General features: G+C 34.2%; 1 protein-coding gene across 3 annotated transcripts in view; it reads left to right on the top strand.

Moving 5' to 3' along the window:
* The window catches only part of RNF125 (ring finger protein 125), a 133,838-nt gene extending 120,550 nt beyond the window's left edge, over positions 1-13,288 (top strand). For all 3 annotated transcript variants that reach the window (XM_077135712.1, XM_077135711.1, XM_077135710.1), the window contains one exon: positions 8,318-13,288. In XM_077135712.1, the coding sequence (XP_076991827.1) occupies positions 8,318-8,404 (87 nt within the window). In that variant the 3' untranslated portion in view covers positions 8,405-13,288. The remainder of the gene's footprint in view (positions 1-8,317) is intronic.
* Positions 13,289-13,933: the final 645 nt, after the last annotated feature.

Here is a 13,933-nt window from a genome sequence, read left to right as displayed (position 1 = left end):
TTCCTTTTAGCTGCTCCAGAATATAGGAGGCTAGAGGCCTTAAATATTTTATCATTGCAATCGACTTTTTTCCTTTTTTTTTAACTATAACATATATACAAAAAAGCTATAAATTTCAAAGCACAACACCACAATTAGTTGTAGAACATATTTCAGATTTTGACATGGGTTACAGTTTCACAGTTTTAGGTTTTTACTTCTAGCTGCTCTAAAATACTGGAGACTAAGAGATCAATTTAATGATTCAGCATGCATATCCATTTGTTAAGTCTTATCTTCTATGTTTAATTCCACCATCACTTTGATCTTTCCATACCTCTCTTTAGGGGTGTTTGGGCTATGGCAATTCTAAATTTTTGATATAAGGGTCTGTCACTAACTTGGGTTAGGGAGATGGAACTATCTGACATTCTGGACAGGCTGGGCTAGGTTTTAGGACTTATGTGGACCAGGGACCCATCTGGAAGTTGTAGGTTTCTGAAAAGTTACTCTAGTGCATGGTACCCTTGTGGAATCTTACATATTGCCCTAGGTGTTCTTTATGATTGGCTGGAATGGTACTGATTGGGGGTTGACAGGTTATGACAGGTAGCAAGGTCTACCTGAAGCTTGCGTAAGAGCAACCTCCAGAGTAGCCTCTCAACTCTATTTGAACTCTCTCTACCACTGATACTTTATTAATTACACTTCTTTTCCCCATTTTGGTCAGGATGGAATTGTAGATCCCACAGTGCCAGGTCTGGATTCATCCCTGGGAGTCATCTCCCACATTGCTAGGGAGACTTTCACTCCTTCATGTCATGTCCCACGTGAGGGAAAAGGCAATGATTTCACTTGCAGAGTTGGGCTTAGAGACACTGAGGCCACATCTGAGCAACAAGAGAGATCCTCCAGAAGTAACTGTTAGGCATGCCTATAAGTAATCTAAGCTTCTCTGCTGCCTACATAAGCTTCACAAGAGTAGCCTCATGATCAAGGGCATGGCCTATTAATTAAGATATCCCTAAAGTTTGTCACAGTGTAAGGGGTTTCCCTGATGGTAAGGTTTAATAGTTCCATATTCTTTCTCCTCTCTCTCAGGAGACTTTGCCAATACTTTTTGATTATCTTGTTAATATGCTCTAGGATGTTTACAGACATTATAATAAGCTATACAGTATTAAAGGACCTCTTTCTTATTCTGTGCTTCCTGTGCTTCAATTGTTCAAATGAGCTATACAGATAGGTTGAATTAGATTATGCACTACAGATTTCAGTTCCAGGTCAAATAAACCTTTCTTCCATTGGTCTCAAAGAGTATGTATGGTTCTAAAATATGAACACTGTTTTCTTTACCCTTATGTTCTTAATTACTTTAACCCTAACCTGTTCAGCTTTGTTCTTATTTCTAAATATCAGGTTACATATATAAAACAGCTTCTGAAAATCCAGGAATAATAATCACCACTCTGGACTTAATGTGTCTGCTCTAAAAGCTTACAATTTAGGCCCCTGTTTTCTTATAAGCATTTTCTAAAAGGTGACCATACCATTCCTGTTTTTCTGTTTCTGGCTTATTTTGTCTCACCAAATGTCACACTTGTTCATTCACATTGTTGCGTGCCTCACAACATTGTTCCTTTTTGTAGCAGCACAAGCTCCCTTTGTAATCTGCTTCTCGGTTAGTGTATCCTTCAGCCACCTGCATTCATCAGGCATCATGTAGATGTCTCAAAGTCCACAGTCCATCAACATTCTCAATTTTAGATAATTTATTGTTCCCAGGAAATAGAAAACCAATAAACACACCCTTGCCAAATAGGAAATCTAAACCTCTTCAGAACTCTTGTCCCTCACCCCATTATTTACTTCTGTTGTTGCTGTGGTAGTGCTGATGGTTACTTTTGAACATAGCTCATAGTACCCTGGACTTAAGCCCTCTTTATACACGAATCATATCTTTGAAGTAATTCTTACAAGAACTCATTCATATTCCTAGTGTGAATCCATGGGACATATAGGTCTATATGACCCCTTTCAATCTTTTTCATCTTCAATATGATAATATTACTTCTAGACCCACTAGAGAATCACCTTCACTCCTCTCTATTCCCTTACATTGGAGTTTAACCTAATTAGCTAGCCATTCACCCAACTCTAGCTTCTATGTATCTCTAAGTCCCCTATATTCTGTATTATAAGCCTCTGATTATACCTTTATGTTTGTCATAAAAGTGGAATCATATAGTATCTATCCTTTTGTGTATGGTTAATTTCACTCAGCATTATGTCCTCAAGGCTCATCCATCCTGTCATGTGCTTCAGGATGTCATTTTGTCTTACTGCTGCATAATATTCTATTGTATGTATATACCTCATTTTGTTGATCCACTCATCTGTTGATGGGCATTTAGTTTGTTTCCATCTTTTGTTGATTGTGAATAATACTGCTATGAATGTCGGTGTGCAAATGTCTGTTTGTGTCATTGCTTTCAGCTCTTCTGGGTATATACCAAGTAGTGCTATTGCTGGGTCATAGGGCAACTCCATATTTAGTTTCCTAAGGAAACTAAAGTCTTCCATAGTGGCTGCACCATTGTACATTCCCATTAGCAGTGCGTCAGTGTCCCAGTTTCTCCACATCTTCTCCAACATTCATAGTTTCCTGTTTGTTTAATAGCAGCCATTCTTATAGGTGTGAGGTAGTATCTCATTGTAGCCTTGATCTGCATTTCCCTTATAGCCAGTGAAAATGAGCATCTCTTCATGTGATTTTGAGCCATCTGTATTTGCTTTTCAGGAAAATGCCCATTCATATCTTTAACTCATTTTATAATTGGGTTGTTTGTTCTTTTGTTGTTGAGTTGTATAATTTCTTTGTATATACAGGAAATCAAACCTTTGTCTGATATGTGATTTCCAAATATTTTCTCCCATTGAGTTGGCTGCCTCTTTCTTTTGTTGTTTGTGCTTTGAGTTCAAAGTTTAGGAAGCTACCTCCTATTACTAGGTCTTTTTTTTTTTTTTTACGTGGACAGGCACCGGGAATCGAACCCGGGTCCTCAGGCATGGCAGGCAAGCATTCTTACCTGCTGAGCCACCGTGGCCTGCCCTATTACTAGGTCTTGAGGATGTTTTCCTACATTTTCCTCTAGAAGCTTTATGGTACTAATTCTTATATTTAGGTATTTGATCCACTTTGAGTTAATTTTTGTGTAGAGTGTAAAGTAGGGTTCCTCTTTCATTCTCTTAGCTATTAATATCCAGTTCTTCCATGCCCAATTATTGAAAAGAATGTTTTGTCCCAGTTCAGAGGATTTGGGGGCCTTGTCACAAATCAGGTAGCCATAGATTTGGTGGTCTATTTCTGTACTCTCAATTCAATTCCATTGGTCAATGCATCTGTCTTTGTGCTAGTACCATGCTGGGATTCTTTTTAGGTTCTTTCTTTTTTTTTATTTTAACTTATTTATTTTGCATTTATGATACATAACCACATACAAACACAAACATTCTTTTCATATGATCATTCTGTTCTTGTTCTATAATCAATAACTCACACTATCATCACATAGTTGTATATTCATCATCATGATCATTTCTTAGAACATCTGCATCAATTCAGAAAAAGCAATAAAAAGAAAACAGAAAAAAATTCATGCATACCATACCCCATACCTCTCCCCTTCACCGATCACCAGCTAACTGAGTTGGTAGAGCATGAGTACCCTGCTGTTTTGACCACTGTGCTGTATAATAAGTTTTAAAGTCAGGGAGTATTAATCTGCCTGACTTTAGAATGCTTCTTTTTTAGGATGCTTTTAGCTATTTGGCATCTCTTTCCCTTCCAGATGAATTTAGTACAGATGAATTTAGTAGTTAGCTTCTCCAAATCTTCAAAGTAGTTGTTAGAATTTTAATTGGTACTGTGTTGATATCTATAGATCAATTTTGGGAGAATTAACATCTTAACTTTATTTAGCCTTCCTATCCATGGGCAGGAAATATCTTTTCACCTATTTAGATCTCCCTTGATTCCTTTTAGCAATGTTATGTAGTTGTGTGTGTACCAGTCCTTTACATCCCTAGTTAAGTTCATTCTTAAGTATTTGATTCTTTTAGTTGCTATTTTGAATGCATTTTTTTCCTTAACTGACTCCTCAAATAGCTCATTGCCTGTGTATAGAAATGTTACTGATTTTTGCACATTAATTTTATACCCCATCGACTTTACTAAATTTATCAGCTCAACTTTACTAAATTTATCAGCTCAAGTAACTTTGCTATAGATTTCTCAGGATCTTCCAAGTATAGTATCATATCATCTGCAAATAATGAGAGTTTTACTTCTTCCTTTCCAATTGAATGCCTTTTATTTCTTTGTCCTGCCTGATTGCTCTAGCCAGAACTTCCAGCACAATGTTGAATAATAGTGGTGACAATGGGCATCGTTGTTTTGTACCTGATCTTAGGGGATAGGCTTTCAGTCTCTCCATTGAGTACAATGCTGGCTATTAGTTTTTTATATATTCCCTATATCATATTGAGGTACTTACCTATGATTCCTATCTTTTGGAGTGTTTTTATCAGAAATGGTTGCTGAATTTTGTCAGATGCTTTTTCAGCATCAATCAAGATGATCATATGATTTTTCCCTTTTGATTTGTTAATGTGCTATATTACATTAATTGATTTTCTTGTGTTGAACTGTCCTTGTATTCCTGGTATAAACCCCACTTGGTCATGGTGTATAATTCTTTTAACGTGCTGTTGGATTTGATTTACTAATATTTTATTGAGAATTTTTGCATCTATGTTCATTAAGGAGATTGGTCTGTAGTTTTCCTTTTTTATAGCATCTTTACCTAGTTTTGGTATTAAAATGATATTAGCTTCATAAAATGAGTTAAGTAGAGTTCCTTTTCCCTCAATTTTTTAGAAAAGTCTGAGCAAGATTGGTGTTAGTTCTTTCTGGAATGTTTGATAAAATTCCCCTATGAAGCCATCTGGCCCTGGACTTTTCTTTGTAGGAAGATTTTTGATGACTGATTAAATCTCTTTACTTGTGATTGGTTTGTTGAGATCTTCTATTTCTTCCTGAGTAAGTGTTGATTGTTTGCGTGTCTCCAGGAATTTGTCCATTTCATCTAAGTTGTCTAGTTTGTTGGCATATAGTTGTTCATAGTATCCTCTTATGATTTCTTTTATTTCTTCTGTTTCTGTGGTAACACACCCCTGCTCATTTCTGATTTTGTTTATTTGCATCCTCTCTCTTTTTTTCTTTGTCAGTCTTGCTAGTGGCCCATCAATTTTATTGATTTTTTTTCAAAGAACCAACTTTTGGTTTTATCGATTCTGTTGTTCTTTTGTTCTCCCATTCATTTATCTCTGCTTTAATCTTTGTTATTTCTCTTCTCCTATTTGCTTTGGGGTTAGTTTGCTGTTCTTTTTCAAGTTCCTCCAGGTTTGCTGCTAAGTCCTCGATTTTTGCTCTTTCTTGTTTTTTAATATAGGCATTTAAGGAAATAAATTTCCCTCTCAACACAGCCTTTGCCACATCCCATAAGTTCTGATAAGTTGTATTCTCATTTTCATTCATCTCCAAATAGCTGCTGATTTCTCTAGCAATTTCTTCTTTGACCCACTAGTTGTTTAAGAGCTTGTTATTTAATCTCCATATATTTGTGAATGTTCTCGTTTTTTGGTGATTATTGAGATCCAGCTTCATCCCAATGTGATCAGAGAATGTGCTTTGAATAATTTCAATATTTTTTAAATTATAAAGACTTATTTTGTGTGCCCCAGCATATGATCTATCCTGGAGAATGTTCCAAGAGCACTAGAGAAGAATGTATAACCTTGTACTTTGGGATGTAATGACTTATATATGTCTGTTAGATCTAATTCATTTATCAAGTTATTTAACTTCTCTATTTCTTGTTGATCTTCTGTCTTGTTGTTCTATCTATAGAGGAGAGTGGTGTATTGAAGTCTTCTACTATTATTGTTGAAAGATCTATCACTCCCTTCAGTTTTGCCAATTTCTGTCTCATGTACCTGGGAGCTCCTTGATTAGGAGCATAAACATATATGATATATCTTCTTGGTGAATTGACCCTTTAATTAGTATAAGTGTCCTTCTTTGTCTCTTAGGATGTCTTTACATTTGGGTTACAACTTGCATGGAAGATCTTTTTCCATCCTTTCACTTTCACTTTCAATTTATTTGTATCCTTGTGTCTATGATGAGTCTCTTGTAAGCAGTACATAGCTGGATTATGTTTCTTAATCCATTCTGCCAATCTGTATTTTTTAATTGGTAAGTTTAGTCTGTTAACATTCAAAGTTACTACTGAAAATGCATTTCTTGATTCTACCATCTTATCTTTTTTACTTTATTTGTCGGATATGTATTCTTTTACCTCTTTCTCTTTGTATTCTTTAAGTTACCCTTAGTGGTATTCTTCAATTCTGTGCCCTCCTCCAGACCTCCCTCTCCTGTTTTTTTTTTTTTTCAGCCAGCAGAACTCCTTGTAGTATTTCTTGTAGGGCTTGTCTCTTGTTGACAGATTCTTTCAGGACTTCTTTGTCTGTGAAAACTTTAATCTCTCTCACTCAATTTTGAAGGACAATTTGGCTGGGTACAGAATTCTTGGCTGGAAGTCTTTCTCTTTCAGGATCCTGAATATATCATACCACTGCCTTCTCACCTCCAGGGTGCTAGTTGAGTAGTCTGAACTCAGTCTTATTTGATTTCCCTTGTATGTAGTAGATTGTTTTCCTCTTGCCACTTTCAGGATTTTCTGCTTCTTTTCAACATTTGACAGACTGATTAGTATGTGCCTTGGGGAAGGCCTATTTGGATTTATTCTGTTTGGAGTTTGTTGGGCTTCTTTGACTTGTATAGTTATGTCCTTTATGTGAGTTGTGAAGTTTTTCCCATTATATCCTCAACTACTCTTCCTAGCCCTTTATTCCTCTCTTCTCCTTCTGGGACACCAGTGATTCTTATATTTGCGTGCTTTGTTTTGTGTATCATTTCCCCGAGTTCTCACTGAATTTTTTCCATCTTTTTTTACCACCTACTGTTTTGAGTCTTTCAAGTCAATTATCCTGTCCTCTATATCACTTATTCTTTCTCTGTCTCTTCAAATCTTTTCTTCTTCTTTTTTGCTTTGTTTTGTTTATTGTGGGAGAAGAGAGGGGGGTTACAGAGGATAGAACTCAAGAGTTTTTGTTTTATGTACAATACTTTTTAAAGTTTTGAATTCCACTTTTAACAATGGAGGCATAGAGAAAAAGTTTTGATTTCAACATTTTTAATGAAATGAATATTCGTTAGTACTGTTGCAATTGTTGAATCCTGTGGGAATATCTTAACTTGACTTCATAGTTCATGTTTGTGTGGAATGTCACACTTTAAACCAGGATTTTTAAAATTAAATACACTTATTATAAACAACAGACAGACATAGAAAATTTCTTGACATGTAAACCAGGATTTAAAAAAAAATTTTTTGTTAGTTTTTTTAAAAAAACATAACAAATAAAAACATTCTTAACATATGATCATTCCCTTCTACATATATAATCAGTAATTCACAGAATCATCACATAGTTGCATATTCATCATCACGATCATTTCTTAGAACATTTGCATCAATTCAGAAAGAGAAATAAAAAAGACAACAGAAAAAAATTCATACATACCGTACCTCTTACCCCTTCCTTTCATTGATCGGTAGCATTTCAATCTATTAAATTTATTTTAACATTTTTCCCCCTATTATTTATTTTTATTCCATATGTTTTACTTGTCTATTGATAAGGTAGATAAAAGGAGAATCAGACACAAGGTTTTCATAATCACACAGTCACATTGTGAAAGCTGTATCATTATACAATCATCTTCAAGAAACATGGCTACTGGAACACAGCTCTACATTTGCAGGCAGTTCCCTCCAGCCTCTCCATTACATCTTGACTAACAAGGTGATATCTATTTAATGTGTAAGAATAATCTCCAGGATAACCTCTTGACTCTTAAACCAGGATTTTTAATGAAGATTAAAAACTATCAGATTAGATAAAAATGTCAAATTCTAAAGCAAGATTAAATTATTATGACAATTTCTTAAAAGCTAACAGTGAAATGTGATAGAAAGTACACTAGCCCCAAAGCCAAAGTCCTGACAGTCTCTGTGGAGGTCTAGACAAATTTTTAACTTAGGGCTTTAGTTTTCTATAAAATGAGGTTATTGCATTGATCTTTTTCTTTCAGTTTCTAAATTACTATCTACTCTGATTTTATATTTCTAATTATTTTTCTTTAATACAGGACTTTAATATAATTGAAGAAGCTCTTATCCGAAGAGTCTTAGACCAGTCACTTCTTGAATATGTGAATCATTCAAACACCACATAGTTTTATTAAAAGGGAAGGGAAGGGGATTGTACAATTGCACCACTTTTTAATATGCTGCTTAAACAGATGGAGGGAAATTGTCAATGTTTGGGCAAAAATGTACAACACAAATCTATTTTGCTTCTGTTTATTGTTATATTGGATTTTAAAACTACTTTTATTTTGATAATATAATTTAAATCTGTTTTGCAAACATGAGTTTCCTAGACACTTAACAAATATAGTCTCTATTGGCCCTTAATACTATGGAAGAGAACACAAAGCTGGGTATTTGGGTTGAGGGTCTTTATTAACAAATTGTATGGCACTGTGTATAATTATCTTTGTTCTGTATAAAAAGAGGATAAATATAACAAAGTGCTGACATTCAAAGAAATTGAAAACTGTTCTGATGCTCATGTTTTAATTTCTTATAAGACAACATGAATAATCTTTTATGAGAATAGGGAAGGAAAACTTTCAAAGTCAACAAATCCATTTAACATAACTATTATATAATACTGTAACAAAATAAATGCTATCTTAGGAATGTATACTTAATTCTTTGACTTTTCATAATTATATGCATACATAAGAATTTTTCAAATATTTGTGGTCTGTTATTTAGAAATATTTCTAAATAGGCAAAGTCTTAAGAACCATGACCTGAAATTTACGAGTAGGTTATTCAAATCCAAAATTTTTAGCAGAAAACCCTAAGGGCTTTCACTTTTTAAAAAAGTTGATCTTTAAAAAATTATAAAGTAAAGTACAAATAACAAAACCAAACACAGAATGTATAGCTTCATGCATTATTACAAGGCAGACATTCTTTTAGATGTTAGATATCCTCGTGTTTGTCCTGTCACAGTTGACATCTTTCCAATCCCATAAGAATAACCACTACACTGGTTTCAGTAGTAATCCTTTCCTTGCATTTTATCTTATAACCCAAGTATATATCTTTTGACACCCTGTTTTAATCTTATTCATTTAAAAGTTTTTTAGTAGATGTGTTTTTTACAACCCTTTTTAATCCATTAGTTCCCCTTCCTTTATTTTCCTTAAAATTTACTTGTTGAACCCACACCTTTTGACCTATAGAATTTCCCACAATCTGTATTTTGCTGATTGCATACTCACAGTGCAATTCAGCATATCCCTCTGTCCTCTGGATGTTTGCACATAACCAAAGGTTTGCGCAAACTCGGGTCATGGTGTGTTTTTCCATCAGATCTCCTTTTCTCTTTTTCTCCTATTAGCCAAAACTGATACTTAGTGCCTTCCTTAATCCAGTAATTCATTGTGGGTTGAAGAATATTCTAATTTTGTCAATTATTTTTCATTTATTGGTTCAAAGTTTTCTTAAAAAGGGATGCTTTCCCACATCGATTACTTGGTTAATCAGTAATAGAGTAGTGTAGGAAAGGGAGAGTAAATATTTGATCTCTTCCTTTTTTGTTTTTTACCAGTTTGCCAGATAATGAACTTATTTCCATCATCTTCCTGAGATAGCATTTTTTGTAGTGTTATGAAATCATGAATTCAAACACCTTTAATGGGTTTCAATCCATTGTAAATATTACTTTATTGAAGCTCAAGTTGACCCATCATTGACCATTGAGAGCCCATTGAATTGGCTCTACCCCAGCAATCTTACAGGTTGCCTTGCTATCTAATGTGACCAGATGTTCAGGATCAACTTTTATTTTTCCTACCCCAGACCTGAGTTTTCTGTTTCTCTAAGAAGCCTGGTTTCTTTCGGTGAGAAATGATGTTTCAGAACCATCGTCTGGGCTCTGAGGATGCTCATTGATATTGAGTTTGTCAGTTTCTAGGAGAGCCCTAGGAAATAATGATATGTTTTTAAAAATAGAACACTTCATGAGTTTATTTTGTGCTTTTAAGTCACTTCAAAACTATAGGATTTTACTTGACCTCTCTGTTGTATCTGTATCTCTTTTCTGTGATACAGAGAATCCAGGTTTTCAAGGACATGGGGGATGATAGAATTAGAATATCCTACAATGATTCTCTTGCTTTTTCCACATTACATATACAACAGTCTCAGAATAACAAGCTATTAGTCACCACGAATATAACTGAATCAGTTAAATTTATTTAACATTTTCTCTGTCCATTCTCCCCTAATTTTTAAAACAATTGTACTAGGTCAACATTTTCAAAATATATTTATGTAGCATACTATACTCTCTCTCTTTTATCTCCCATTTAGCCCTAGTTCTTCAATTAACTATATAGTTAACACTCACCCACCAGTTCATATTAGATGGCGCAAATTCTTTTCCTCTGGTTCTTTAATGGTGAATGCAGGACGTAGATTAATATTTCCATGTTGAAAGAAAGTAAAGAAGCAATTAAGACTAATGATATCAACTCCTGAGGAAAAACTTTATTCAGTTAGGGTTGACTTCAATTCTAATCATTTATAAACTACTTTACTACTTACACATAATGTAGTTTTTCCTCAGAAGGAAGACTAATTCATTCTTTTGAGTTTATGATTCCTTTCTACTGGATAAAAACAAGAGTGAGGTCTTTCGCTCTGATTTATGCCCTAAAATGTTATATTATGAGGGTGTTTGTATAGCACACATCATAGCTACATGATATTCAGGGATCTTTTTTCCTTCAACTACCAAAAAAAAAAATGAATAAGGAAAAAAATAACATATCCCATGTCTTTTTTTGTTTAGTTTAGCCATTGGCGTATTTAGTTAATCTAGAACAAACTAGGGTAAAAAATAATAATAAAATTTTTTCTATAACAAATATTCATTGCTTTTAAAATGTTTTGCTTACTATCCTATCCATTATGAAGTAATTTGGGAAGAGTAAAGACAGAGGAAACCTAGAGGGTTTTATGTCCTCCATTTTAGAATCTGTTTTCAAGCTTGCTTTCCACAGCTCCTAACAAGTAACAACAGATTTTTAATCTCACAACCTCCCTTCCTCCAATTTAAATGGACCAACCAAGAAAGCAAAACCACCTGGACAACAAGAACAAGAGGAGCTGAGTATTTGAGAGGTAATCATCAGACTGAAACTCTAGTGCCTGAAAATTTAGAGTATATTTCAAAGTAGTTGTGTTGACTACCCAGATAGTAAATCTTCTTTAATTCAGAGCAACAGAAAAGCCATCATTAACTGTGTAAAACTTGAAAAAAAACGTAAAAACTGTATTTTAAGTAAACCTTTAAGTCACCTACCACTTTTGACCTCAGTGCAGCAGTTTTGAATCCTGTCCCTAGATTCCTCTTATAAAAATTTTGCCACTTACAGGACAAATTAGGTGCTGGTCACCTGAATTATTTTGAGTTCTGAATTATTGTCAGAATTATTTTGAGTTCTAAAATGGCGAAGTACAAATATTCATTGTTTCACTGTGCCTTAACCCTTTGGTAAAAAGGAATTTTTAATTCATGATTTTAAAAAAGGGAAACAGATATTGAGTATGCTAACTACTGTCAACACTCTGTAAACACTCTGTAGCCCCTCAGGATGCAGCTTTTAAGTAAAAAACTGGCCTTTTAAGTAAAAAACTGATTCATGTGTTAATGTCAAAAACTAAACTCTCCTAACTCTACAACATCATGGGGAGATTTTTCTTTCATGCTCTTTTTTTTTTTTTTAAATAACTGCCCTGATTGGAATTTAAGCCAACACTCTGTACTCCATTCTATTTCCATTCTTAGTCACTGCAGAGAAATCTGTATGTATGTGTGTGTGTGTGTGTGTGCGTGCGTGTGTGTGTGTGTTCGCACACTTCTGGACTTCCATGCAGAGTTAATGGTTTATTCTCTAGGTCTCCCAGGTCCTGTGAAGTATGAGTTCAAATTAAATCCAGAAGTAGGAAGTATGTATCTCTGTAAGTCAGTAAATGCATGGGTTTATATAAACCAACTAGCAAAATTATATGTAGGAGCAATTTTCTAGAAATGTCCCACAGATGGTAACACTGTAACAAAATAGTTCAATATAGTCCTGCGGGATCTGTGTAATCACTAGAAATATAACGAGTAACTCAAAAGCCACTGTCACTCTAGGTAGAAAATTGTGTCCAGTCAGAGGCTTTCACCTGTTTTTCCACTCAAGTTTCTAGAATGAGGGTTGAAAAGTTGGATTGATTGTAGATTTATGGTAAAGATAAGGTTCCCTGTCCAGTGCTCCCGAGAGATCCTGTCATCAGTGAAGCTGCTTCATTACTTTTTCTGGGTGCTCATTTTGAAAATGAGATTACTCCAGTTATTGAATGTTTATCACATAAGTTGTACACGTACATTGAAGTTGCTTTAAAATGTTACTGATATATCCATTGTTTGATTCAACTGCAAAAAGTTGTTTAATTATTAACATTTAAAATGGACATTCTTCTGTAAATATTTTGTGAGAAATAAAGAATGGCAGGACCATTGCTTTCATTAAAATATCTACTCTGATTTGAAAAAAAAACTACTCTGTCTATTATTAAATAGTGATCTTGATGAAGTTCTTTTGTACAAACCTTATATGCTTTTCAAATTGTCATCATTCAGCCACATCTACTGCAACAATATGCATTCTTTTAGCCCACTGGTTCTTAATCAGGGTAAATTTGCCTTCTAGGAGACATATGGCAACATCTAGAGACATTTCTGGTTGTCAAGCTGAAAGGGGGTGCTTTTGGCATCTTTGCAGGTAGTGACCAGGGATGCCACTCAATGGTCTACCTTGTACAGAACTGCCCGTCACAATAAAGAATTATCCTGCTCAATGTACTCTATGTATTCTTTTTGTATTATTTTTACAAGTCCTTGTAAGTTTGAAGCTAAATCATTTTTAAAAATACTACCTTAAAGAGTTGCTTTCTAATAAAATCTTAAACCAAATGTCATGGTGTATATATATTTCTTTACTGCCCAAATTAGAAAATTACAATTGACAGTGGAATTTGGGAAAGAACTATCCTCTCATTGGCAAAGCCTTTGCGGTTTCAAAATTAAAGTTTCTAAATATGGAAACTGAACAACTTTCCTCCTTACTGCTCTTTTTTTCACCCACTTGCCTCTCTCCAGACTTTGGTGAAGCTTAAAACTCCCAACTTGGTTTATTTATCCTCCCTTGCAGTGAAGTTGTGCAGTCTCTTAGATATTTAATGGTTTGAGTTGCCAGTCTAAATATCAATTATAGGATTTTTGACAGAACTCTTGGAAGAGAAGGGTTCTTGCTGCTTTTTTTTAAATTTTCTTTTTGCATTTTAAAAAAATTTATTTATTAATTAAAAAAATAAAGAAAACAACATCCATAATCAGTAATTCACAATATCATCACTTAGTTGCATATTCATCATTTCTTAGAACATTAACATCGATTTAGAAAAAGAAATAAAAAGAACAGAAAAAGAAATAAAACGATAACAGAGAAAAAATGTTATACATAACATACCCCTTACCCCTCGCTGTCATTGATCACTAGCATTTAAACTAAATTTATTTTAGCATTTGTTCCCCCTATTATTTATTTTTATTCCATATGTTCTACTCCTTTATT

Source organism: Tamandua tetradactyla, chromosome 18 (assembly GCF_023851605.1).
Source record: "Tamandua tetradactyla isolate mTamTet1 chromosome 18, mTamTet1.pri, whole genome shotgun sequence".
Classification (NCBI taxonomy): domain Eukaryota; kingdom Metazoa; phylum Chordata; class Mammalia; order Pilosa; family Myrmecophagidae; genus Tamandua; species Tamandua tetradactyla.
The sequence above is the reverse complement of the archived record's forward strand: the minus strand, read 5'-3'. Positions and strand labels throughout refer to the sequence as shown.